General features: G+C 55.1%; 2 protein-coding genes across 4 annotated transcripts in view; one reads left to right on the forward strand and one right to left on the reverse strand.

Annotated features, from left to right (window-relative positions):
- LAMP1 (lysosomal associated membrane protein 1) lies at window positions 1–18,904 on the forward strand. Its single transcript, XM_045566688.1, has 9 exons — window positions 1–87; window positions 5,626–5,744; window positions 8,065–8,281; window positions 8,416–8,574; window positions 15,315–15,487; window positions 16,047–16,172; window positions 17,135–17,201; window positions 17,294–17,464; window positions 17,958–18,904. The coding sequence occupies exons 1-9, from the start codon at window positions 39–41 to the stop codon at window positions 18,095–18,097; spliced, it is 1,221 nt and encodes a 406-aa protein (XP_045422644.1). The 5' UTR covers window positions 1–38; the 3' UTR covers window positions 18,098–18,904.
- Window positions 18,537–26,844, reverse strand: part of GRTP1 (growth hormone regulated TBC protein 1) — a 26,968-nt gene continuing 18,660 nt past the window's right edge. The window contains exons 6-9 of one of the 3 annotated variants that reach the window (XM_045566691.1): window positions 22,638–22,810; window positions 22,383–22,568; window positions 19,876–20,040; window positions 18,537–19,224 (exon numbers count right to left, since the gene is read on the reverse strand). In XM_045566691.1, the coding sequence (XP_045422647.1) occupies window positions 19,951–20,040; window positions 22,383–22,568; window positions 22,638–22,810 (449 nt within the window). In that variant the 3' untranslated portion in view covers window positions 18,537–19,224; window positions 19,876–19,950. Of the gene's footprint in view, window positions 19,225–19,813; window positions 20,041–22,382; window positions 22,811–26,844 lie in introns of those variants that run through there. The other 2 variants (XM_045566689.1, XM_045566690.1) reach the window with 2 other exon arrangements.

The following is a 26,844-nucleotide window of genomic DNA, read 5'->3' on the forward strand; positions in this document are numbered from 1 at the left end:
CCCGCCCGTCCCCGCACCGGCCTCGGCCGCCTCGCGCCATGGCGGTCCCCGGCGGCGCCCGGCGGCCGCTGCTCCTGCTGCTGCTCGGTGAGGGGCCGGGGCCGGGCCGGGGGCTACAGGGCCGGGGGCTACAGGGCCAGGGGTCGGGGCCGGGGACTCGGGGACCGGGCCGGGGCTGCCGGGGGCTACAGGGCCAGGGGTCGGGGCCGGGGACCGGGCCGGGGCTGCCGGAGGCTACCGGGTCAGGGGCCGGGGACTGGGGGCTGCCGGGGGTTACAGGGTCAGGGGTCGGGGTTGGGGACTCGGGGACCGGGCCGGGGCTGCCAGGGGCGGCCTCCCGGGGGTCGCCCCGCACCCGCCTGGCTGCGGGAGCGGCCGGGCCTGCCCTGGGGCGTGTGGTCGGGGCAGAGCCGCGGGCAGGTCCCCGGGGGTCGAGTCCAGCGGCCCAGCGGGACCAGGGGTCTCGTCCGCGGACCCGGTTCCTTTCGGCTCTGGCATTTGCTCTTAGTCCCTGGACTCGTTTCTCCTGGGGCGGGAAGTTGAGGGGCTGCCCGGCGGTGTGGGGGTTTCTGGACGGCTGTGGTCCGGGCATTTGGTTGCTGGGTGACGCAGCCGGAGACGGCGGGGACTTGGGTGGGCTCCCTGTCCCCCTGGGCGGGTGACCGAGCTCTTCCCGACGCGGTATTGCCCAGAAGAAATCGGAGGGCGGCGCGGGGCTTCCCCTTCAGTGCGGGCGGAGGCGCGTGCGAGTTTGGTACTGAGCCCCATGTGTGTTTAAACGACTTAAAGTTTTCTTTGAGATTTTACGAGGTTCCGTGGCGGATGAAATGAGATGAAACTGGGCTTTAGACGCAGGACGGCAACGTTCATGTCTAGCGAAGAGCCCTGGAGGGCGCCGTGAGCCCGGCGAGGCCCCCGCGGCGCTGGGCGGCAGAACCCGCGCGGCTCCATGTTCATCGCTGCAGGGATTTGGTTGTCACTTACTCCCTTAGGAGAGAGGAATACGAGCTGTCTCTCGAACGGGTATCCACTCGGTGGTTTATTCTAAGTCAGCCTGGAGGCCCTTGGGAAACCTGGGACATTCCTTGTCCCTGTCACCCCCCAAACCACGGGCAGATTTAAGTGCCAGTATCTGAAAGATGTGGGATACAGCCGGTGGGAGTTCACGTGAGTAGAATAGAGACACGCGCTCCTCGACGTACCTGCCGGGATTCTTTAAGTATTTCGGAAGTCCCACCCAACTCTGAAATTTGGTTATTGTGATGGAGTGCATTTTGGTCTCACTTTTTTTGCTTTGCTTGTGTAAAGTCTTTGAACTGCATAAACAGTCACGTAGGTGAACTTATTCCAGTTGTAAACCTGAAGCCTTGCTCAGGTCTTGTGATCCTTCAAGGCAGGTGCAATTAATTATTTAATTTTGCTTTTAAAAACATTTATGTAGAGACAGGTTCTCATTTTCTTGCCCAGGCTGGCCTTGAACTCTGGCCTCAAGCAATCCTTCCCCCTCAGCCTGCCTTAGCGCTGCTGTTACAGGCGTGAGCCACCCAGCTCCACTCGGTGTAATTAGTTATGAGAGGAGTCGCTGAAACAGGTTTTGTCATGTCAGAACGACGGCATTGTTCCTTGTTAGAAAAATGCTCAGAAGCCTTGTAACTTTTATATGTTGCTTTATGTTTTTAAAACTCACTTTAAAAATGAGAAAAACCCGTAATTTTTCCATATTGAAATAGTTCAGAGTGTTGTGTGTGATTGTGTAATGTGACCCTTTAAACCATTGGTGTCAACTGGAGGACCCCTTCCCCTTTCCCAACGAGGAACTGGTGCTTAGAAGTTCGGTAAGTTTTATACTCATTGTCACCCTTGAGTGTGGGAGTCTGTCACGTACACAGGTGGAAGACCAAAGTCTTTACTAGATTTGGGCTCAAAATATTTTTGTGGCCTCATAACTTTGAATTTATCCTAAGTTAAACACACACCCCGCCCCCACGGCGTGAGCCTCCCTTCTCTGTACCCGCAGGGCCTTACTGCACATGCGCGGAACAGTCAGCTCAGCGGCTCTGCGGTGGTTTTGCTTAAGTGACACGTAGTGAGTGCTCAGCACATGTATGAAGAAATGTTCAATTTTAAAGCAATGGTTCTTCACCAAACATACGCACTGATCTGCCTTTTAGAGATAAGCATACTTGTACCCTGCCTCTAGAGGTTGTGATTCAGTGCCTGGGATGGAAGCTTAGTCTTCTTTTTTTTTTTTCTCTCTCTCTCTCTTTTAAACCTTCATATATGGTTGTGCATCACTGGTTAAGAAGAAAAATACTAGACTTAAAAGAATCAAGCCAAGATAAAAAGCTAGGATGTGGTTTCTTATGAAAATTAAGATTGATTGGTTAATTGAGACAAGGTCTTGCTCTGTCGCCTGGGCTAGAGTACAGTGGTGTCATCATAGCTCAGTGCAGCCTCAAACTCCTGGGCTCAAGCAATCCTCCTGCCTCAGCCTCCCAAGTAGCTGGGACTACAGGCTCTCGTCACCATGCCCGGCTAACTTTTTTATTTTTTGTAGAGATGGGGGTCTTGCTCCTGCTCTGGCTGGTCTTGAACTCTGGGCCTCCCAAAGCGCTAGGATTGCAGTCGTGAGCCATCACACCTGGCCAAAAGTTAATTTTTAAAATTTACTAACTCCTTCATTTTTTTTTTATAATTAGTGAAGAGATGTCAGGCAAGAAAACTCCTTTCTCTTCAGATGGTAATCTCTTTAATGTCAAAAGCAAGTGTTTCCTTTTTTGGGGGGGGTGTTTTTAGTATATTTTAAGAAAAAAAGAAAAAGTGTTTCCTAGTTAGAAGCAGACTCTCTTACTTACCAAGTGCTGCATGGCTCAGACATGGCACGTGCCCTGCAGCCGGCCCCTGGACTGGCTCCGTCAGAAGACCCAGGTCTAGGTCTGCTTCTGCACCACTCACTAGCCGGTGACCTTGGCCGAGAGGGGTAGCTCAGAATCACAGCAGTGTCTGTGAGGTTGTCATGGTAGTTAAATTAACTGCAAAGTGCTTAGAGCATTGCTTGCACAAACTAGATGCAGTATAATGCCTGTTAAATATTTTTTTGATACTGTGTATCAGTTACTGAGGATTAAATGATGAACTTGATAAATACAGAGTAGAATGTTAAAAACAGCTACCATTGACCCTGGCATCGGTGGCGTGCGTTGGCTCCTCTGATGCTCCGGCAGCCCCGAGGTGTCAGCAGTCTGGTTTCCTGTGTGTACTGTTGCTGTCAGCCCCAGGGTGAGCGGCCAGGGAGTGGCGAAGGAGCCACCGGAACTGAGGTCTGTGACTCAGAAGCATGTGTGCGTCCCCCAGCGGCACTGGTTTCAGAGAAGAGAATTCCAACAAGTGGGAGTATCTGGAGGAACAAGCCCAGGTTGCTCCCTTACGTGACCCTGCGAGGAACGGCACATCCGTGTCTGCGTGAAGCACTGCCAGAGAGAGCAGCTGCCAGTCGGCCAGGGAGCTGGTGTTCAGTGGTGCCACCAGCAGCTGTTGTTTTGGGCTGTGACAGCTGTCAAATTACCAGAAACGTTTTATCTGATTTGAGAAGTTTTTTTTTTTTTTTTTTTTTTTTGGCAAACCAATTGCCACTGTTGTGGAATTTTAAAAAAAACTTGTGACCATTGGCATACATATGTTTCTTTTTCAGTTCTATGTTCTAATGCTCTTGTAGATGTTTTTCTCTTAACCAAAATTGGCTTCCAGGGATAAGTTCCATATTTTAGTAATTCACAGTTTCTGGGCCTTTCCAGAACAGCTTCAGGCCCCAGTGCAGCTGAGAGTTAAGTTTGTTTTAGTAAATGCCTCTGTCCTGCGGAGGCTCAGACCCTCGGCTTGGTTACTGAATACAAAAATTGTATGATTAAAACGGGACTGCGTGTGAAATATTAGTACTTCCTAAAGTGCTTTGGGTCAGTAAAAAGGTTTTTTAATGATTTGGGAAACTTTTATAAAAGGGCACCTTAGTGTGTGTTCCCATGTGGGCGTCCTGCCGTGCCCATGTGGACATGAGCCGTGCGACCCTCCTGAGCAAGCCTGGGCCGGGGCAGGCAGCGCCCACGTCCACACTGGGCTCGAGTCTGCGTCCTGGTCCCTCCGGCTCCCACGCCACCAGCTCTTCCACGCCGCTGCGTCTCGGCCGAGGCTCTCGTCCGCTGCCCCGTGCTGCCCAGGCAGGAGTGAGGCTGCTTTGTCTGTTTTTAAAAACCTTTACTAGGTCAAACTTAAGCTGTGGAATCTTCTAGGTTTTTTAATGTAATATTTATCGGAAATGCTTTTAGTATGATATTGCCCATGTGTTTCAGGCTGTGGGTTGAAAAGAGCAAAACATGATAACTTCGGGGTATGACGTGGTTTGTTTCATTCTCGTGTAGCAGCTTTTCTTCGTCGGTGTAGGTTTTGGTATTTCCTTTACCACAGGCATAAGGGAAGACAGGTGGGATTTCTGGTTCCACGCTTTGCTCTAGGCTTGATTAGTAGTTGCTCCACAGATGTTATTTTGTGAAAGCCTGAAGGATAAAATGAATTGGGTTCATTGGCGTCGTTTGCTTTCCCGGGAGTAGGATTTCAGAGGGAAAGCGGCGTGCTGCCCTCCGCGTGCCCGAGTCCTGTTTGCACCTAGAGTGGGAGAGCAGAGTGCAGGGGTGTGAGCGTCATCGCGAGGGCGGGCTCACCCACGGTGGCAGATCAGATCCGGGGGGCAGGTGCTCACTGGAAGGGTGTGCATGGCTTGCAGCAGAGACGTGTCACTGCATGTCATGTCTGGATGGCCACTACACAGCAGTGGCTCGCCTATTTTTGCCAGTCTGTAAAAGAACTATGCGCTAAAACATGCACTTTGTAAAATTACCAAGTTCTTTACCATACTGATGACATTACCTTTGCTGCTGCACATTTTGATCGGGGCAGTGGACTATGAAGAAGCCAGAGGGGAAATACTCAGCAGTCACCACTCTCGAGCTGGAAGACCCACAGCGCTTCTGGCCTGTCCCTTTGCTCCAGGGTGTGCCTAGACAGGTGGGGCGATGTGCTCTGAGGGCCTTTCTGAAACTGGGCAGAGAGCTCAGATCTGCGAGTCCATGGCTTTTCTTGCTGTACCACTAGTCCACAAGAAGGAAAAACTGATCAAACTTTAAATAGCCGTTGAGGTCCACAGTGGCAGACATTGCCAGCTGTCCCGCGGGTTTCTGCCGAAGGCCAATATTTAGGGTGAGGTGTGCATTCAAGGCTCACTGCGTCTTCCAGAGATGCTCTGAGAGTCGTGGAGCATCCTGTGCCTAGGCTGGTCCCAGCACCTGACATGTCCCTTCCCAATAAAGATTCCGAGACAGAGCACTAAATAGCTACGGACCAGGCTGGCAAAATGACCAGATGGGCTTAGAGGTCACGATTTCAAAAGAGTATCCAGGAGGGACAGAATCTCAGGTGAACCAGCCTGTGTTATCCACTTGTCTATTCTTCAGTGGTTTAAGAAACACAGTGGAATCTTCTAATAAATTCCATTATTGCTGCTGTAGAAAATGGAAGTACCCAGCATATTTTCTATAAGTATTTGATGTTCTCTGTTTTTCCTGGCATTGGCAGGCCTCCTGCACGGTGCATCGGCAGTGTTTGAGGTGAAAAATGGCAATGGCACGGCTTGTATAATGGCTGACTTCTCCGCTGCCTTCTTGGTGGGCTACGATACTCAGAGTGGTTCTAAGGTAGGAATCACTGTGTGCGAAGACGATTTTAACGTTTCAGGTAAATCTTGGAGAGATGATCCCAGCGTAATGTGGTTCTTTTCACGTGTGTGTATTCCTTCTGGGGGCACCAGAGGCTGTGCTGTTGTGTGTACAGCAACTGCAGTCACAGCGTACAAACCGTTTTGTGTTCTGCTTTTCACTATCGTGTGTGTTTTCTAGTTTTCTTCATGAATGTCTTTTATAATCATAGTGCAATACTTCCTTCTGTTAACCAGCCGGAGCTCATTAAGCCACTCACTGCTGGTGGTTGGTATGTTTTCTTACGTTTTTTTTCATGCCGCATGAACAGCTCTCTGCGTATAGCTCTTTGCTGAGCTGACTTATCCTTGCCTTTTTTTTTTTTTTTTTTCTGAGACAGAGTCTCACTCTGTTGCCCAGGCTAGAGTGAGTGCCGTGGCGTCAGCCTAGCTCACAGCAACCTCAAACTCCTGGGCTTAAGCGATCCTCCTGCCTCAGCCTCCCAAGTACCTGGGACTACAGGCATGAGCCACCATGCCCGGCTAATTTTTTCTGTATATTTTTAGTTATCCAGATAATTTCTTTCTGTTTTTTTAGTAGAGACGAGGTCTTGCTCTTGCTCAGGCTGGTCTCAAACTCCTGACCTCAACTGATCTCCTGCTTCAGCCTCCCAGAGTGCTGAGATTACAGGTGTGAGCCACTGTGCCCAGCCTGATATGCTGGCTTTACTTTAGACAAATTATATACTTGAAGAAATGTGTATATAAACGGTTGTTTGATATGCAGTGCTAGTTTGATTAAAATGTTCATTAGCGGCTGGGCACAGTGGCTCACGCCTGTAATCCTAGCACTCTGGGAGGCCGAGGCGGGCGGATCATTTGAGCTCAGGAGTTCGAGACCAGCCTGAGCAAGAGTGAGACCCCATCTCTACTAAAACAAAAATAGAAAGAAATTAGCTGGACAACTAAAAATGTATATAGAAAAAAATTAGCCGGCATGGTAGCACACGCCTGTAGTCCCAGCTACTTGGGAGGCTGGGGCAGAAGGATCGTTTGAACCCAGGAGTTTGAGGTTGCTGTGAGCTAGGCTGACGCCACGGCACTCTAGCCCAGGCAACAGAGTGAGACTCTGTCTCAAAAAAAAAAAAAGTGATCATTAGTAGTTAAAATGACTTTGTGTTTCTGCAGGATATGCTACAGGATCTATTTCCTAGATTTCTAATGAATAAGTAGCATGTATTTATTATATTTCTTCCCTTGTTAATGAGCTCTTAATAGACATTTCATATATTCATTCTATTTAATATTTACTCTTTTAAATATAGCCCTGAATCAAATTTTATTTTCAATTTTCTGCTGAAACTACCATTTTTCCTTACATCCCTGTTGACAGCACTGATTTTCATACTGCCACTCCGGGGGCATGGCGGGCCCGGGGCTGCCGGGAGGTGCGCGGTTCCTGAGAGCGCCCGGGCCCCCGTGCCAGCGCCCGGGCCCCCGTGGTGCCGTAGTGCTGGTCTCTGGGAAATAGAAGATCGGGAAGATTTTGTTTTATAAAACTGTCTCATTATAAATACTGGTCCAAGTGCTCTTTATTTAATTTCTACTTAACTTTTTTTGTGTTTGACCTTGGTGGTTGGATTTTTAAAATATCATTTTGTTAGACATTATGTTTCACAAATGAGATCATCCGCATGCTGTTAGGTGCTTTATTATTTTGCAGAACATGTCTTTGTCACCTCATCTATTCCCATGTCATTTTTCAAGGACCACATTAGCATATGGCTTCACCGCCCGGTCCGTGTTGATGGACATGCAGGTGGTTCCCACTTGCTTGCAGTAGCGAACTCAGTTCCGCAGTAAACACTTGCCACGTTTACAGACACAGTGTTGAAACGAACATTTCTGTAGTAAAAAAGTCACGATAGCTTTTTCCCAAACATAAAATACAACTAGCTCACTCTGAAGCCAGTGTGAATTGTTTCAGGGTCAAGACACTGTATTTTCAAGGTAACTTTAGTTTTAGTTCTGTTACAAATTAAAAGTATATTAATAGAAGATTTTAATTACATGAATAAGTCAACTTTTTCTTACACTTTACACTTGAAATACTCTTTAGTCTGTTTACTGACACATGATACAAGCCCTTTTCTCTGTGTGTTTTGCTGTAAATGAAAAAGTAATACCCAAACAGTGATACCCGAAATGGAACTGAGCCATAAGTTTATATCAGACTTACAGAAAATCTTTCTTTGGTCTTTCTGAATCCGTTTAATAACCTGCATTCCAATTGGATTCTGTTGTAATTGTGTTTATTCTAGAATGCGCCCTTTGACCTGCCGTCAAGTGCACAAGTGCTGAACAGCAGCTCTTGCGGGAAAGCAAACACCTCTGACCCCAGTCTCAGGATTGCTTTTGGGGAAGGACACACGCTGACCTTCACCTTCTCAAGAAATGCAACGCGTTATGGTGTCCAGCGCATGAGTTTTGTTTACAACTTGTCAGACACACACATTTTCCCCAATGCAAGCTCCAAGGGTAAGAACAGAAACTTGACCAATCATGAAGTGATAGAAGTTGGGTTGGAGGATTGTCTAAAATTACTTCTAACTAAGTACTATGAATAGTTCAAAATTGTGATTTTTTTCTCCCCGCCTTCCCTTGGGATCTAGAAATCAAGACTGTGGAATCTGTAACTGACATCCAGGCCGACATAGACAAGAAATACCGGTGTGTAAGCGCCTCCCAGGTGCACATGGGCAACGTGACCCTCACGCTCCGTGACGTCACCGTCCAGGCCTACCTTTCCAACAACAGCTTCAGCAAGGGAGGTGAGCGCCGGCCCTTGACCTCTGGTGCTAATGGTTGGCCTGCAGGCCTGCAGGTGACCTCGTTTCTCTACGTCCTGGTGAGCTGTGCTGGGAGGGAGCATCCACTCAGCCAGGGACACAGCTCTGCAGGTGTCCCAGGGCCCTCTTCTCTTCCCCTTCTTGTTTTTGAGACAGAGTCTCACTCTGTTGCCCGGGCTAGAGTGAGTGCCGTGGCATCAGCCTCGCTCACAGCAACCTCAAACTCCTGGGCTTAAGCGATCCTCCTGCCTCAGCCTCCCGAGTAGCTGGGACTACAGGCATGCGCCACCATGCCCGGCTAATTTTTTCTATATATTTTTAGTTGTCCAGTTAATCTTTCTATATTTTTTAGTAGAGACGGGGTCTCGCTCTTGCTCAGGCAATAAATATATACAATCATTATCCATAAAAGGCAGAAGGGAAAGCAGTGGGAACCTTTTCTGTTGACGCCAGGTAGATCTAATCGAACGAAAGTCACAGAGACCTAGTCTTCGTGGCCCAGCTCAGGAAGGCCCCGGGACGGGTGCAGAAGATCAGCGGTGCCTTTCTGAGGAGGCCGTGACCCCCGACACACCTGCTAACCTGCTGGTGGGCTCTGGAGCCAGACAGGCAGGGAAGCTACCTCCTAGTCCCATGGTCTTTGGCAAGGTAGTTAACCTCTCATTTGTAAGAATAATTGTCTTAGAAGTTTGTCAGGATTCAAAAAGGAAATTAATGCAAAGTGCTCATCTCAGGGTCTGGCAGAGTAAAGAGCAAATATGTGTTAAGTCACTGTGCTGCCGGTTAAGGAGGCTCTCTCGAAATCCTGCCAGTCCAGATCTAAGTCGTCGTCGTTTTGCGGGAAGGCGTGTGATTTGCCTCGGGGTGGGCTGGCCCAGCTCTCAGGACTCTGAGCCTTCTCCGTGCTCCGCTGTCGGGGCCTCTGCTTGGCCACGTTCCTCCATAAAGTCTGAGATATTTACTGTCACTTTGGAGCAGGTTGGCCTCCCGTGATCTGAGGGGAAGAGCGTTAGTGACTAGGGTGGACGGAAGCCTGCCTCGCGTGCGCTTGGGGGCGTCGGGACTCGATGGGGCACGTGAGCTCCTGGCGGGAGGTCTGTTACAGGCACTGCTCGGTGAGCCTTCGGCACGAGCCCCCGGGGACTGTGGCGATAGCAGCTTTCTTGGTGTGGAGCAGGCTCACCCGCCGCGCAGCTGTGTTCACAAGAGGGTCCTGGAGTTGCGTCTGCTCCGTTGGGAAGGGCGTGCCACGGGGAGACTGCGGTTGGGCCTGTGTGCGCAGCTGCGTCTGAGGACAGCTGTCTGGCAGCTGCTCCGGGCGTGTTCACGCTCCGAACCTCTCCTCAGCCAGAGCTCACGTGACTTCGGTTGGGCAGAGTAACTGAGCAAGCAGAAGTTAGAGAAGCAAACCTTCGGAGTCATTCGTGTTCACAGTCCTGACTGTCCACGTGCCTAGCAGGCCGTGTCAGTGCCCTCTTGGATCCAAAGAGGACGACAGGCAAACGCACAAAGTCTGGGCGGTGAGAGCAGCTCGTACAGATGTCATTTGGTGGCTCCCTGCTGGCTAGGCCTGAACGGGTCGCAGCTCGTGGCCTGTCCCATGTTGGCTGCACGGCCTGGGCTGTGTGTCCTGGCACGGCGCGTTCCTGCCTCCCGACGTGCAGGGTGCTCTGGGGGGCAGGGCTGGGGGTCAGCAGTGCCGCTGAGAACCCCGAGATTGGTGGGTGGTCTCTGGGCTAAAATAGATGGCACAGATCTAGGGAGGCTCACTGTGTTTTTACAGTTAATGATTTCTCTTATGATAAAGTTTATTTTTTGAGCAGTTTTAGATTTATAGTGAAATTACGTGGATCCCGTATATTCCCTGCTCCCCGATCCTCCACATGTCCCCACTGTCCAATCCTGCATTAGTTACTTTTTTTTTTTTTTTTTTTTTGACAGTCTCATGCTGTTGCCCGGGCTAGAGTGCTGTGGCATCAGCCTCACTCACAGCAACCTCAGACTCCTGGGCTCAAGCAATCCTCCTGCCTCAGCCTCCCGTGTAGCTGGGACTACAGGCATGCGCCACCATGCCCGGCTAATTTTTTCTGTATTTTTAGTTGTCCATATAATTTCTTTCTATTTTTAGTAGAGACGGGGTCTCGTTCTTGGTCAGGCTGGTCTCGAACTCCTGAGCTCAAACAATCCTCCCGCCCTGTCCTCCCAGAGTGCTAGGATTACAGGCGTGAGCCACCGCACACGGCCTCGTTATTACTTTTTAAATGGAGAGAATACTCGTGTGATTTCAAGTGGAAAAAGTCCAAAAATAAGGCTGTGTCCCTGCCGGCGGAGCCAGCGTCACGGCATAGTCACGAGGGGCGAGGGGCTGTCCTCTCCTCGGGCGGGTGGACGGGCTCTGTCGACGGCAGCCGTGCAGCTGCGCCCTGCCAGCCGTTGGCTAGCGGCACAGTCGCTTAGTGCCTTCCCTTGATGTGGGTCGAAACCCACCTGCCTCCACCCCTGCCCCCTGTGGTCCCAAACTGTCCCTTCTCATCAGGGGTTTGATTTTGTGTTGTACCTGCCAGTGCAGAGTTGAGTGTTCTTTGGACAGGAAATCTTGCTGCTTTGTCAAAGACACCAGAGCACTCAGTGACGTGAGTCGTGTCCTGAAGCTACGCCAAGTGCTCTCGCTGCTGGGTGTCCTGTCGGTTGGTGTCAGCCCTCTTCTCCTAGGGGCTGAGGGTGGGGTGGGGCCGAGGCCCAGGCCCGGGGAGTCCATGTCCCCTTTACTGGAAGCGGGGAGCCCAGGCCTTTAAAAGCCGCATCATTTACAGTGACCCCTCATTGGTCCGGGCCTCTGTGGCTAAGAAACAGTAAGCATAGAACAAAAACTGACGCCCAAGCTGGTGGAGGACTTTGGGGTTCCTTTGCTACCATGTCCTCACCTTGCACATAACTTATGAATTCCTGCTTTGCTCACCATTTGGGGGCTTGGCCTCCGGGGCCTGTGTGGGGTAGGACAGTAGTTAGAAGAATCTCAGGTGGCTGCCAGCAGGTTGCTCCTCAGAGCGAAGGTGGGAAGGAACAGGTTACCGTCTCGGGTCTCTGCACGCCGTAATTACTGATGCAGTGATCCAAATTCGTATTCCAGAGTTGCTCAGAGCGCCCGCAAGGTCGACTCTCAGAAAGAGCCTGGCTCCTGGGAGAGCTTAGGGGCTAAGGCCACTCCTAGGCCACGATGGCGTCTTGCTGGGTTCTGTACGTTTCTGACAGTGCTGGTGCAAAGTTACTTGCAACTGAAGAGACTGGTATTTTCCCTACATAGATGAGGAGATTTGAGATAACTGACCACGTGTGCTGCTGTGAGCATAGATCACCTAAAAACACTTGATGGCTACTAAAATTAAGTCATTTCTTTTTTCATCCTGTGCCAATTTCATTCCTTTGTTTCCTGGGCACTTTTGTGACTTACGGTTTTGGTGTCTCTTTAATTTGAAAGCTGCTTCAAGAAAAAGATCCCAGGCCGGGCGCGGTGGCTCACGTCTGTAATCCTAGCACTCTGGGAGGCCGAGGCGGGCGGATGGTTTGAGCTCAGGAGTTCGAGACCAGCCTGAGCAAGAGTGAGATCCCATCTCTACTAAAATAGAAAGAAATTAGCTGAACAACTAAAAATATATAGAAAAAATTAGCCAGGCATGGTGGCACATTCCTGTAGTCCCAGCTACTCGGGAGGCTGAGGCAGAAAGATTGCTTGAGCCTAGGAGTTTGAGGTTGCTGTGAGCGAGGCTGACGCCACGGCACTGTAGCCCAGGCAACACAGTGAGACTCTGTCTCAAAAAAGAAAAGAAAAGAAAAAGACCCCAGATCGGTGTGTTAAATATATTTTTATATCCCCTAGTCTGTTGTACTCATTGTGGTTTCTTAATGGAGAATTGTTGAATGAATGTGTTTGTTAAGTCAGTGATATATATTTTGGGGGGGGGGGGTAAAATACCTCCTTTTTCTCGTGCCTGGTGAGGTTTCTGTGGAGGAATTGCAGGTGGGTGTTGGCGTGGGCTGCGGTGGCCTCCCCCAGAAAGCCCTTGAGCCCTCGCCCTTCGATGGGGCGTCATATCTGAGAAAACCTGGAACCCACAGGTTTTATTTTAAAAGGCAACAAAACCACCAGCCAAGGTCGAACTGACTCTCCTGCCCTTTTTTGATGAAGAACACAGATGTCTTCTCTCCTGAGGATCTTTAAAGTAGGGCAGATGGGCCAGGCGCCGTGGCTCACACCTGTAGTCCCAGCACTCTGAGAGGCCAAATCGGGGGATGGCTTGAGACCAGGAGTTTGAGACCAGCCTGAGCAAGAGTGAGACCCCGTCTCTATAGAAAAGCAGAAAACTCAGCCACGTGTGGTGCCATGCGGCTGTAGTCCCAGTACTCAGGAGGCTGAGGCAGGAGGCTCATTCGACCCCAGGGTCTTGAGGTTGCTGTGAGCTATGATGATGACACTGCACTCCAGCCCTGGCAACAGACAACAGGGAGACCCTGTCTCAAAAAAATAAAAAAGCAGGGCAGGTGGTGAGACTAGAATAATCTGAGCGTGCTTGGCCTGGGCACTGGAGTGCACCAGGTGAGTTAGCTCACTCTGGCCCTGGCAGGCGGATAGGTTTGGGGTGAACCCAGCCCAGGCATGTGGGTTTAACGGTTCACCTGAGGATTGGGGTTTATTCATGTTTTTATCTTTAGGGTTGGTTATGTGGGCTCTTGTTGAATGAATCAAAGAATTTCTCTAACCATTAAAAGTTAGAAACAGAGACTGTTTTAAATACATGTCATGGTAAATCTCATCTCCTACCAATCTGGCAGTACTGTTACTGTTCTAGTGTGACTCTTTTTTTGAGACAGGGTCTCACCCGGCGCCCCCTGTCCCCCCCTGGGCTAGAGTGCAGTGGCATCTTAATAGCTCACAGCAACCTCAAGATCCTGGGGTCAAGTGAGCCTCCTGCCTCAGCCTCCTGAGTAGCTGGGACTGCAGGTGCTCAGCACCATGCCCGGCTAATTTAGAAATTATTTTTGGTAGAGTCAAGGTCTTGCTGTGTTGCCCAGGCTGGCCTCAAGCGATTCTCCCACCTCAAGGCCTCCCAGAATGCTAGGATGACAGGTGTGAGCCACCACACCTGGCCTCTAATGTGACATCTTTTAACCTACTTTACAAAAGCAAAGTGTGAAAATAAATGTGTCGTATGGATCATAGGTTATAAATAATTGTCAGATGAGTGTAAGTTACGCTTTGTCCATGTGTTGTGTCTTGACTAGAATTTGAAGACTGGCCTGTTTTGATTTGGTTTTGCGCATTTAATCACCTGTTCTGTAACATTTTACTCATTGATCGTGGAGCTATTTTTAAAAGGACAGCTGCAGTGTCAGCCTGTAACCCAGCCCACGGCAGTGAGCGAGGGGTGTGTTGGCACCTCCTGGGCTGGGACGTCTTCAGGGCTGTGTCTGCCCTGCCACCGTCACCCAAGGTCACAGTCACTTCTCAGAGTCTGGAACAGTTACCGTGAGGTCCTCGTGCCATCTTGCTGCTCTGTCCAGAAAGGGGTTTTACAGTGGGGACAGTGTCTTGAGGGAGCCGGACTTCCTGGAAGCTGTGAGGCCAGGGGTGCAGTCGTGGCGAGGTTTCCGCTCCTCCCGCAGGCAGGTGGAATAAGCAGGTGGGATTAGCACCCAGAAAGGAGTTAAAGTGGAAGCTTCGTGTTAGCTTTGAGTGAGAAGGAAACAGCACACTTTGCCGTGGGCTCGCCCGCTGCGTGCTCGGGGCTGGCTTTCCACGACTCGGCCCAGCAGAGATGTGGCAAGGATAGAATCGGGTGGAAATTGTGTGTTATTCTGAACCGATTATCCACAGAAACAAGGCGGTCAGAGCGAGCCTGATTTTGGGGTTGAGAGGATGCTGGTCCACAGAAGGTGAGCGTCTGCTCAGGACAATGCTGGTTGTGGTCCTACGTTTGGTTCGGTCGGCCTTGGTTCTGGCTGTGAGTGTCAGCTGTAAACATCTTGGTGGGTTCACAGTGCTCAGCGTGTCCCGGGGCTGCACCTGCTCCCCGCTCGCCTGTGTCCTCGTGAGCCCCCCCAAACAAAAGCCCGGGACAGCTGGCTGCCCCGCAACTCGGGGTCTCTGCTCACATGTGGGGTCCTCGAGGACACACCCGACTCCCACCCTACCCGGGACCCCTGCTGATTTCTCCGGCACACTCCCTGCTGGGACCCCCTGTGGGGGCTGTCCTGTCTGGGGGCACAGTGCCTGGCACCTGAGAACTCTGGGAACGATTGTTTGAATTGTCCCCATTTCAAGTGGCGTGTGGCTGACCAGACAGCATGGTCTTGCTGTCCGTTCACTCCTCTCGCCCGGGTAGGAAGGAGAAAGCGGGGTGCACACTGGTCGCCATGTGCAGGGGCTGTGGGTGGCGCTTGCTGCCGGATGCCAGGCCCGGCGGGTGGACTCGAGTTGCTCTGTGTCCTCTGCGTGCCCTGCCACCCCCAGCCGTGCGCGTCCGCCGGACCTCGCTTCTGTTCCACGTGCTAGAAACACACTGGCAGGGCCGCCCGTGAGAGGTGGGGACAGCAGCTGCCGAGGAAGTCAGCTGGGGTCTCCAGTGAGTTCCCAGACATGTTTCTGGCCCTGACTTTGGGTGTCACTGTCACTACTGATGATCACGAGGAACCTGGACTCTGACCTGTCTGCCCTGTCCCTGCAGAGACGCGCTGCAAGCAGGACGTGCCCTCCCCGACCACAGCCCCACCCAGGCCCCCACCGTCGCCCGGGAGCCCCTCGGTGCACAGGTACAACGTGAGCGGCAGCAATGGGACCTGCCTGCTGGCCAGCATGGGACTGCAGCTGAACGTCACCTACGAGAGGAGGGACAACACGGTAGGGAGGCCCGGGGCCTTGGCTGCCAGCACAGGTCTGTCGGGAGCTCAGCTTCGCAGAGCGCTAGTGCTTGGTAGTGAGTGACGGGGACACAGCGTCCCCCCCGCTGACATTGCCCACACCTGCTTCCTCTGGCGCGGACGCCGTGGGGTGTGGAGAGACTGCGGCCGGGCCCACAGAGCCCGAGCTGTGTAGCTGGCACCATACAGAGAAGTCTGCTCGCCCCGATAGGACTCAAGTTTCCCTCAATGTTTATCCTCAGACGCTGTGTTTTACTTTTCTCTGAAACAGTGTTTCCCCCTAACGGTGCAGGAGCGCGGCTGCTGGGGGAGGGCAGGGTGTGGGGGCCGCACCTCCACCCAGGGATGCGCCATCCCGAAAGCATCACTCGGAAGGAGCGGGAAAAGTTATTTCTGGAATGTGGAAGTCTTTACTAGTATAAACTCTTATTTTCCTTCTGGTTTTGGCTAAAATGAATGTGGCCTTGAAGCTACTTGTGTTTTCAAGAATGTGGAGGACCCAGAGCCTGAGGTGCCAATCTGCTTGCTTCCTCGTTTAGACGGTGACGCGAGTGTTCAACATCAACCCAAACGAGACCTCGGCCAACGGGAGCTGCAGCTCCCAGCAGGTGACCCTGGAGCTCCGGAGCGAGGACGTCGCCCTCCTGGTCTTCCAGTTTGGGATGGTGAGAGGCTCTGGGGACTTGAGGCCACGGTCTCACGCCCGTGGCCTGGCGCCCAGCAGGACCCGAGAGACCACACTCGTTCTGCCTTTGCGTTGTAGCAGCCGCTTTGGTTCCGCAGTGCCTTGCCCCTTTTCTGTTAGGAGATGCGGGTGGGCCGCAGGGGGCAGAGGGGAGCAGAGCGAGGCCCCGCGTTGGACACTGCTGGGTCCCCTGGCCGCACACGCCAGTGCCCTGCTGCATGGTGACAGCGTCTCTGCCTGGGGAGAACCGTATGCAAAGTTAGCAGAGTAACCCCTGAAGAATATAAATGCCCCTTAACACCCGTGCAGATGAATTAACAGTCGAATCTCCCGTAATAAACTGAACTTTGCTAATCCTGCTTCCGCCTACCACTCAGAAAGTGTGCTTTATTTTTATTTTTTTTTTTTTGAGACAGAGTCTCGCTCTGTTGCCCTGGCTAGAGTGCCGTGGCGTCAGCCTCGCTCACAGCAACCTCAGACTTCTGGGCTGAAGCGATCCTCCTGCCTCAGCCTCCCGAGTAGCTGGGACTACAGGCATGTGCTACCATGCCCGGCTACTTTTTTTCTATATATATTTTTTTAGCTGTCCGGATCATTTCTTTCTGTTTTTAGTAGAGACGGGGTCTCACTCTTGCTCAGGCTGGTCTCGAACTCCTGACCTCGAGCGTTTGTCCCGCCTCGGCCTCCCAGAGTGCTGGGATTGCAGGCGTGAGCCACCGCGCCCGGCCGGAAGTTTGCTTTTGAGCACATAGCTCCCCCCTGGCAGAGTCCCGTCCTGTGAGAAGGTCCCAGAGCTACCGGAGGCCCTTTCCTGACGGCAGAGTCTGCGGTTTTGTCGTGACTAGAGACGCAGAGGTCGGGGTCACTGCCTGGCGACCTCCCGAGTTTGAGGTGAGGGTGTGACCGCAGCGAGTGGCTAAGCACCGTCTCTGTCTCTTTCAGAATGCGAGTTCTAGCAAGTTCTTCCTGCAAGGCATCCACGTGAACCTGACTCTGCCTGACGCGCGAGGTGAGACCCCCCCCTCCCCGGCAGCTCTCGCGCCGCCCCCCCCCCCCCCCCCGGCAGGTGCCCGGGGTAACGGCCGTCCGTGTGCCTTGCAGAGCCCGCCTTCGTAGCTGCCAACAGCTCCCTGAGGGTGCTGCAGGCCACCGTCGGCAACTCCTACAAGTGCAACGCCCAGGAGCACGTGCAGGTCACGAAGGCCTTCTCTGTCAACATCTTCAAAGTGTGGGTCCAGGCTTTCAAGGTGGAGGGCAACAAGTTTGGGTCTGGTGAGTAGCACCGAGGGCAGCTTTCACGGGGACAGTGACAGTGGAGCCCTTCAGGCTCTTCCTGTGGATATGTAGCAGCTTCTGTGCTGGGGGTGGGGGCTTGTCGGGGGAGGGTCCCTGTCCCTCTACAAGGAACTGTTTCCTCTTCCCCATCTGAGGGATTCAGGGAAAACTGCCCTTGCTCTAGAGAAGCCCAGCATATCTTACGGGTACAAACACGTGACACCACGTGAGAATAAGGAGGTCATTCTAGGAGGCAGCGATGGCTCTTCTCCCATGAAACTAGAATATAGAAGCGTCACCCCCTGCGCTCCAGAAGGGCCCAGAGGCCGGGACGCGGCGCGGCTGCCGTCTCCTCGCCTGGTGGAAGTGCCCGTCTCTGCCGGGTCTCCCGGGGGACGGTGGCTGCACCTGGCAGCCCTGCCGAGGGTGGGGCGGGGGCGGGAGCGGCGGGTGGCCCTTGCGAGCGTGGCGGGTGCCGCTTGCCTTGCAGTGGAGGAATGTCTGCTGGACGAGAACAGCATGCTGATCCCCGTTGCCGTCGGGGGCGCGCTGGCCGGGCTGGTCCTCACCGTGCTCATCGCCTACCTCGTCGGCAGGAAGAGGAGCCACGCCGGCTACCAGACGATCTAGCGCCGCGGTGCTCCGCCAGACGCAGCCGCAGGGTCTGCTCCCCCCGGGCTGGCAGTCGTGCTGGGGGCCCACGTTCTGGCAAACTGGTTTTCAAATCTGCTTTATCAAATGTGAAGTTCATCTTGCAACATTTACTATGCACAAAAGAGTAACTATTGAAATGACGGTGTTAATTTTGCTAACTGGGTTAAGTATTTTGCTAACTGGTTAAACGTTAATATTTACCAAAGTAGAGCCCTAAGGGAGGGGAGGAGTGCTTTTCCGGGGGGCACTGGCTCGCTGTCATCTGACACTATGATTCTGGTGTTGGGTTCTTCGCTTTCCTCAGATTTAGGCTCACAGGGAAAGCCGGCCTGGACCTCACGCTGAGGATCCAGGAAGGCTGGCTAGCTGTTGGGCTGACGTGCTTGAGAAGTGAACAGTCGTAGGGACAGAAAGTGGTAGGACAGCACTGTTCCGAAAGGCGAACGCCTGGGGCGCTTACACTGAGCTTTAAACTCGGGCGAGGCCCGCGGCGGCCGGCAGTCAGCATCGAGACCCTGGGCGGACGCATCCTTTGGTGTTTCCCACGCTCTGCCACTCAAGAGCTGGCACTTTTTTAAATATAAAAATGGGTGTTATTTTTATTTACTTTTTTTGTAAGGTGATTTTCAGTCTTCTGTTTGGCGTTCAGGGTGATCCTTTCCTGCACTGTGTACGATGATAGGTAGTTAACTCCGATGCATCTGCGGCCTGGGCGGGCGCACCGAGGAGCGGCTCCGTGTGACGCGTTGCCTGTAACACGCTAATAAAAGTCTCTCTTGTCCAGGCCTTGTGCTCTGTCCGCTGAGACCGTCGGGGACTTGGCGGGGACGCTGCCCTCTGCAGCCTGGCTTCAGGACAGTGGCTGTCGCAGCCGCTCTCGGGGGTGGTGGTGTGGGGTTGTCACAGCGCGGCCGCGTTGCCCTGATCCCTTCAGGCAGACGCCACCCGAGTCTTGAGAAAGGTACAGGCTAAGAGGGGCAGGTGTAGGGAGAAGAGCCGCGTACCTGGCTTCCTGGGGGCCCTGCCGAGCCCCAGCGCTTCCTCTGCGGGGTGCTGTTCTCACACCTCCCGTGTGCTCACGAGCTGTGCAGTGGCCCGAGGACCTGTGTTAGAGTAGAAGCTGCTGGGTTCAGGCACAGCGGTGCCCCGGGGGTGGCCCGTGCCTCGTGCTAGAGGTGAGGAAGGGCCCAAGTGGTCGTGCGGTCTGTCGGGGAGCCGGGGTCCCCGGGCTGCTGCTGGGCAAGTCTGTCCCACTGGTGGCCCTGCTTGTCCCCCACGGGCTCAGCCTGGCCTCAGGGACTTAGCTCTGCCAGGTGGCAGGTTTCTTGGTCGGGGCCTTGGGCCCTGAGAGAGAGGGGTCCGTGGCAGCTGGGCCCCTCCCTCCCCTGTGTCCCACACGCTGCCTCACTCACCTGGCACTGACGGGATTGGGTGAGCTTCCCGTCTAAAGGGAAATCCCTTGTCACATGCACAAGCCTCACATAAAGGAAAATGCCACAGGAAGGCAGAGAATAGCAGTGACATTGCTGTTAATAAGGTGCCAGTTCACTGACAACTGATGATCACAAACTCGCAGGTGTCGATGTACTTTGTCACATACAGACGTACATCCCTCGCGTTTTAATGTCTGATAAAAATGTTTCTTTATGAAGTCAAATTTCTAGCTAATAATCTAAAGGTTGTAGAATGACATGATTTTTAAATCACTTTTTAAAAAAATTCACAACTACAGTACAGCGCCATCAAGTACATACAACACTGAACAGGAACGCAGCACACACTGGTCCCCCGTCGGCTCTGGAGAGGCAGCTCCGTCGTCGGGGCCGCGCTCACCCCTGCGCCAGCAGCCGGGCCCTGTGGTGCTCCCGCAGCCTGGCCACGGCTGCCCTGGATAAGCTCCCAGGTTCTGAAAATATTTTCTGGAATAGAAACAACAGAATTAGCTTAAAAATAATCCAACAGCACATGCCTTAGCTTTCCAGACGGGCAGACGAAAGGCCACAGGCCTCAAGTGCAGGAGGGTGACTGGCCTGTGTCAGCGGGCTCAGGCGGCCAGTCCCGCCTCTGCCCTGGGCCCGAGGTCGCAGCTCAGCAATGTTAATCAGGCGAATGAAAAAAACACCATCTGTTTCCTTTAGGTTTCTTTTTTGATGGAACAATGAATGGTACCGTGACCAAAACACAATCACGGCTTGCCACGGCGCACACGGAAGTGCCAGTGCCCCCTGCAGAGCCAGCGCAGGGCAGGCCACAGGCGACCTGAGTGAGCTTCCTTTACGTTGGTCCCCAAGGCCAGCTGGGTGCAGGCCTGGTGTCACCTTGCTCTGCCTCTGCTGGGCTGAGACAAGTCAGGGTTGTGAGGCGGCTGAGAAGCACCCTGGTGTGTTCCAGACAGCACCTGCGCCGATGCAGACGGTTCCACGGGGCGGCTGGGGCAGGGACGCAGACACTGAGACACTCCAGGGAGGACTCAGTCCCGTGGGGCTGCCGCCGGCTGCTTGGCAGGCGACACTTGTGGATTCACTTGGAAACCGCCTGTTGATCTCGAGGAGAGGGGCCGTCCCGCCGCCCGGGAACTGCGTGGGGAACACGCTGGCTCCCTGGGTCACGTCCACAACTCTTCACGTTAACTATCCATGTTCAAAGTTCCACGGCAGAAAACAGTCCCCAACAGCCAGGTGGCCCAGGCTGTACCTTTTTTGTCTCTGAGGCTGTAGTTGACCTGTGGACAAAGCACTAATGCTAATAAGCAAGTACAAAGCCACCTGCGGGGCGTGGCCCGGGCACCACGCCAGGCACCTCCCCAGGGAGCCACAGTGCTTTGCCTGCTGCCGGGAGCCCACGTTTCACCCCCCACACGTCTGCACCTACCGTGAGGCCTCCGTGGACCCCGAGCCGGAGCCAGCCCTGCAGACGGCCCTCGTGTGGGGGCTGCGGCTGCGTCGTCACAGGGGTCCTGTGGGCACGAGGACACTGGCTGTGGTCTACCCTGGTTGTCCGCGGTGCTGGGACGTCTGTTCAGAGGCTGGAGAACTTCTGCGTCTCTTCAGCAGTCTTGACTCGGCGAAGCCCCCAGGGTGGGCCAAGGCCGCAGGGTTTGTCCACACAATCCAGGGACAGCTGGCGGAGCCCTGGGACGGCATGTCCCCCGTAAGGCTGCGAGGACAGCGCTGCGTCCGTGGTGACGGTTCATTTCATCTGACAAGCCCCCAGGTGAATCCGGGGTTAACTGCTGTCCCATCAGTTCCAGATTCACATTTGACATTTCTCATCTGTCACCACCACCCTCTCTGGCAGAGCCACTGGCTGGTGACACGACTGGTACAGCTGCAGTGCCGCCCACGCCCGCCATGCTGTTTGGCCAGGGTGGTGACGGCGCCAGGCATGTTTGGTGACCACAGCCCCCACGGCAGGGGGACAGAAGGGCCACCTCAGCCTGAGCCCGGCCAGGTGGAGGCTCGCTCACCCTGTGCCCAGCTGCTCCCTGGAGCCGCCATGCGTTCCTGAGCCGGAAGAGGGCCACACTCAGGTGTTTCTGTCCAAGTGTCCTCGATTCTTTGTGAATGAAGACAGTCCCGGCCTGTCTGGGACCACCCTGCACTTCTCTGACAGCGTCCGCTGCCCCTGACGCGAAGCCACCCCCGTACCACCTAGGGAGTCCGGAGAGCCAGCCCCCTTCCTGGGCTTCCACCCACGGGCTGTGTGCCGTGGGGCCAGCAGGTACATGCTGGCACTTCCTCGAAGTTCGTAATTACCTCAGAACAAAACGTTAAAAAGCAAGATAGTGGCTCACATCTGTAGTCCCAGCACTCTGGGAGGCTGAGGTGGGAGGTCGCTTGAGCAGGAGGCTGAGGTTACGGCTGAGCTGTGGCTGTGCCCCTGCAGGGCGGCCCAGTGAGATCCTGTCTCTGAGAAAACCAACGTGAGCTGGGCTACGGACGCCAGCGTCTCACCGGGTCCTGCCAGTGCAGTTCCAACTGCGGGCTCGGCTCGCGGCCTCTGCCCTCGTCCCCTGGGCAGGCGCGAGTCGGGCTGCACCTGCGCAGAGCCCGGGGCGACGGGACCCGCTGTGGACAGGCGCCAGGCCGGCCCTCGGGGCAGCGGGGTCGCGCCCTCCTGGCCCGCAGAGGCGACTCCCGGTGGCAGGTGTGTGAGAGGAGGGAGGGCAGGACTGGGCTCTGGGCAGGTGACAGCCACAGGCTGAGGGGGACACGCCGGCAACACCACTGAGCCCGCAGCGCCCCGGGAGCCGTGCGCTCACCTGCATGAACGTGTGACACTCCATGGCAAAGCTGCCTTTGGTGATCTGCTTAAACTTATCACAGATGTCTGGGACGCTGCTGGCTTCTAAAATAAGCGCCTGATGTTGCTTAATCAAGGTCAAGGCCACCCGGAAGATAATCTTTGAGCCTTCGTTGAACAAACAATCCCAGATTCGAAGCACAGTCTGCGGAGACAGAAACCGAGTCACGCCCCGGCAGCCCGCACCGCGCCCGGGTCCGCGTGAGGCACTCACCTCCATGGGCAGGACGTCCACGAAGAGGCAGACGAACCAGCGGGACACGAGCAGGGCCCACGGCATGCCGTGCCGGTCCAGCAGGGCCCCCACCGCCGGCAGTTTGGTCCTCACCAGCTCCCCGAGGACCTCCTGGTCGGTCCTGAGGCCCAGCATCCCGGGGCCGTAGTAATCTGCGGGCGGGGGCGGCAACAGAACCAGAAACTCACCCCACGCCCCACAGGCCCCCAGCCCGACAGCCGGCTCCCTCCGTCCCCCGGGAGCCAGAGAAGTGAAGCAGGGCGACCCCGGAGGGCCATTCCCAGAGGGGAAGGCAACGTGTGAGAGGGAGAGTCGGGGCCGGATGGGGAGATGACAGCACACACCCGTATGGCTTCCGTCTTTGTCTCTCCAGACAGGGTCTCACTCTGTCACCCGGGCTAGAGTGCAGTGGCGCCACCACAGCTCACTGCAGCCTCCGACTGCTGGGCTCAGCCAAGTGACCGCCCTGCCCCGGCCTCCCAGAGTGCCAGGAGCACTGGCACCACCACGCCAGCCGCTTCAGTAGTCGCAGCAGCCGCATGCGGGGAGCAGCCAGGGCCCGTGGGCAGAGGAGCGGAAGCAAGACGTGTCCATGAGACAGTGGAGCAGCGTCCGGCCTCACATGGACGCTCCGGCACAGGCTACAACACGGGTGGGCCCCGGGGACACTGCTGTGTGGAGTAAGCCGGACATGAAAGGACCGACACCGCGTGAGCCCCTGGTCCCGGGACCGGTCGAATCCAGAGAGGGAACGGGGCTTGGCTGGTGCCAGGGGCTGGGGAGGCGGGAGGACAGTCAGTGGCCTGTGGGGACAGTTTGTTTCCCAAGACAAAGTTCTGGAGATGGAGGCTGGCGATCGTTGCACAGCAACACGAATGGACGTGACGCCGCAATGGTGCACTTAAAATTTAAGATGGAAAATTTCACGTGCATTTTACCACAATAAAAATAAAACTCACACTCAGACAAATCCTCCTTACAGCGTTGCTTTTGTGAACTAAAATAAAATCTTAAGCTCCCCAGTTGATTAGATGGACCCCCTCTTGGCCAAGGGGACCCCAGAAATACCCTGACGCTGAGTGGCTGGCCAGGAGGAGGAGGTCAGACGTCTGGCCACGCCCCTCCCTCCTTGGAGCCGTCCTTCGTGACTCGTCACCAGGACTAAGGCGAAGCTCAGACCACACCTGCGGGTCATCAGTTACTTAACAGATGGCTTGAGTCTCAGTCTACGTCCGGTGGCGTGTGTCTGACTTACAGAATTCCTTAGATTCCGAGCCTTCAGACAAAGCTTCACGTCCTTAACCAATTACAAATCAAAGAACCTTTACGTCAACTGTAACCTGTAAGCCCCTGCTTCAAGATGTCCTGCCTTTTGGGCCCAACCCGATGTGCGCCTTCCATGTATCGATCTATGACTTTACGTGTAATTCCTGTCTCCACGAGATGTATAAAACCAAACTGTAACGCAGCCACGGAGTCCACTTGCTCAAGGCTTCCTGGGCATTGCTCCGGGCCAGGGTCAGCCACACTCAGCTCAGAATAAACCTCTTCGGATTATTTTACAGAGTTTGGGTTCTTTTCCATTGACACTTTTTTTGGGTTTCCTACTTAATTTTTTAGCTTGTTAATATGATATGTTACAATAAATCTTATTGCTTGACTTATGCTATAAAAGAATTCGGTAATTGTGTCACAGAGCGGGAGAATCCGGCACACGTGCGCCAAGCAGGGACTCTGATGCTGCCGCCTGCACACGGCTCGGCCGTTCCCGTGGTGGGAGGGCTGAGCTGTCCTGTTAGGATCTTGGCTAAAGCAGAACCGTCGTGCACAGCGACACAGCCCCACGGCGCTGCTCCTGACTTCGAAAGAGTGAGCGCACGGTGAAGCGCGTTTGATACAAAGTACCTGAGGGTAAATTAACCAGAGTCGATTCAGTTATAAAATTCCAGGAATTAAAAAATTCTTCCCTTTTGACATCCTTATTTTGCATCCATCTCTCGGACCTTCGAGGGCTTTGCTCTTTTTACTACAGAAACGTTAGCCGAGCACATTGCGTTCCACGTCCACAAGGGGCGGCACAGGGAGCCCGGGCAGAGCCCCCGCGACCTTGGCCCAGCAGAGCCGCTTAGAGCAGCTTCTAAAAATAGAGGCGCTAAATGCTCACCCTAGAGCCCACAGGGCTGAGCCCAGCCCAGGGGAGGATTAGAGTAATCCCAGGCGCCTCACCGTCCCAGGGAGCAGCCCCGTCCTGGCCTGGGCCCCCCTGCGGTCCTCCTGGGACAGCCCCACTCCGCAGACAGCCTGACTGCGCTGCGCGGCCGGGCTCGGGGCCAGCACCTCGCCTGCCCTGCGGCCCTGAGCCGTGCACGGACGGCGGCCTCCAAGGGCTGCCACTTCCTCTGCGCCTCATTTCCTATCCTCCAAATTCTCCACGATGAACACGCAAGAGCTGCACGACCACCCACACACACGCGTGCTCAGCCTCCCCCGCCGCCAAGGCGTGGGCCGGGCCTTTTCATTACCGTCATCGTGACAGCAACGGCCAAGCGCGCCTGCCGCCGACGCCCGCCCTGAGGGAGGGGGTCTGGCCCTGACCCTGACCCCCAGGGGCCCCATGTGACAATGAGGAAAAACCCAAGGCACTGACGTCATTTGGGGCTGCAAACCCTATTCAGTGGGTATCAAACTGGGGCCACAGAAAAGGCACAACCACCTCATTCCTACTGCAGAGCTGCCACCCTGGGATCCAGGGAGACCTACCAGGTGGCCTTGATGACCGGCCAGCCGCTGCGCCGCTGCCCCTGCCCGGACAGCCCTGGGTCTCGAGTCTACAAACGGGTCCACAGGGCAGCCCCGTCCCACTCGAGCCTCGGCGACTGTTCCCGGGTGCCCGCTCAGCAAGGCTTGTTCCGCTGCCCGGACGGCCCTGCAGGCTGGGCTCTGGCTGCCCCGTTCTGGTCGTGGGGAACCGACGCCCAACCGGTTGGTGCCGCTGACGGGGAACCCGCTGCAGGGACCAGCCAGGCGGCCTTGGGGTCTGTCTCTGCCCTGCACCCCTCCCCAGCGACCCCGCAGGCACCCACAAGACAGCCTGTGACAACTGCCGCAGACACGGCATGCTCGGGAACGCGAGGCATTGGCATGTCCCTCAGACACGGCCGCACCTGCCGTTGCTGCCACGCCACCCCCCCCCAAAACAAACCTCCCCCCTCCAGACATGCCAGGGCCGCACCCAGTGACTCCTCAATCCTCCGCCCACCTGCACAGCCCCCAGCAGCAGGGAGCCCAGTCCCCCGGCCCTTCCCAGGGAGGGAGGGGACCTGTGGGGTCCTGGGAGGCCTCATGCTGATGCCGCCTGAGGATTTCTGTCCTCACACGCGGAGCTTCGTCCGTGAGGGCCCCGCCTCGCCCCGTCACGGTCGGAACCTCCCCCGACGCCTCTGCACAGGGAGGGCCAGGAGGGCCGGCAGGCCGAGCTCTGAGCACACGTTTCGCCTCCTCCCTCTGCCAGGCCGGCTCCTGTCCACGCGGGAAGCACCGCTGACGTCTGATCCCAAACCGTGCACGTCAGCCCCGGCCACACTCTTCCTCGCCACCTTCCCACCCAGAAGCCACACTCTCCCGTCCTGTCTCTGCTTGAGACAACACCTGAGCCCGGCCCAGCTACTCTGCCTGGGTGGCTCCTCTCTGCTCCTCCCAGGGGTCAGGGTGCGCACGCGGGCAAACTCCTGCCGGCTTCTCTGTCGTGCGTCTGTGGCCAGCCTCGTTCACAGCCCCGACACGGGCAGAGAACGGGGTCTCCTTCCTCCCCCAGGTACAGTTACAGCGTGGCCCGGTCACTAGCTGCAGCACCACGGGGCCATCTGGAAAGTTCTCAAACACCATACGACGTGGGGAGTTCCCACCACAGGATCTTAGATGAAAAAGGCCGCGGCTGCGTCCCACGCCCACGTGTGTCCCACGCAGCCGTTCCGTGTGCACGGAGACCAGGGACGGGCACCGAGAGCGGCCGCAGTGGGGTCTGGGCGGGAAATACTGTCCCCACGGTCCTCTCCCCTCGGTGTCCCCGAGATGGGTGCGAGCAACGCGGGAGGAGGGTGGGGAACAGTCACGGAGCCGACGCGACCGCCGTCAGCACCGAGCAAAGAGCTGGTGCCCGGAGAGCAGGACACACGTGCTCGGGGGA

This window comes from Lemur catta, chromosome 13 (genome assembly GCF_020740605.2).
Source record: "Lemur catta isolate mLemCat1 chromosome 13, mLemCat1.pri, whole genome shotgun sequence".
In the NCBI taxonomy this organism is placed as follows: Eukaryota; Metazoa; Chordata; class Mammalia; order Primates; family Lemuridae; genus Lemur; species Lemur catta.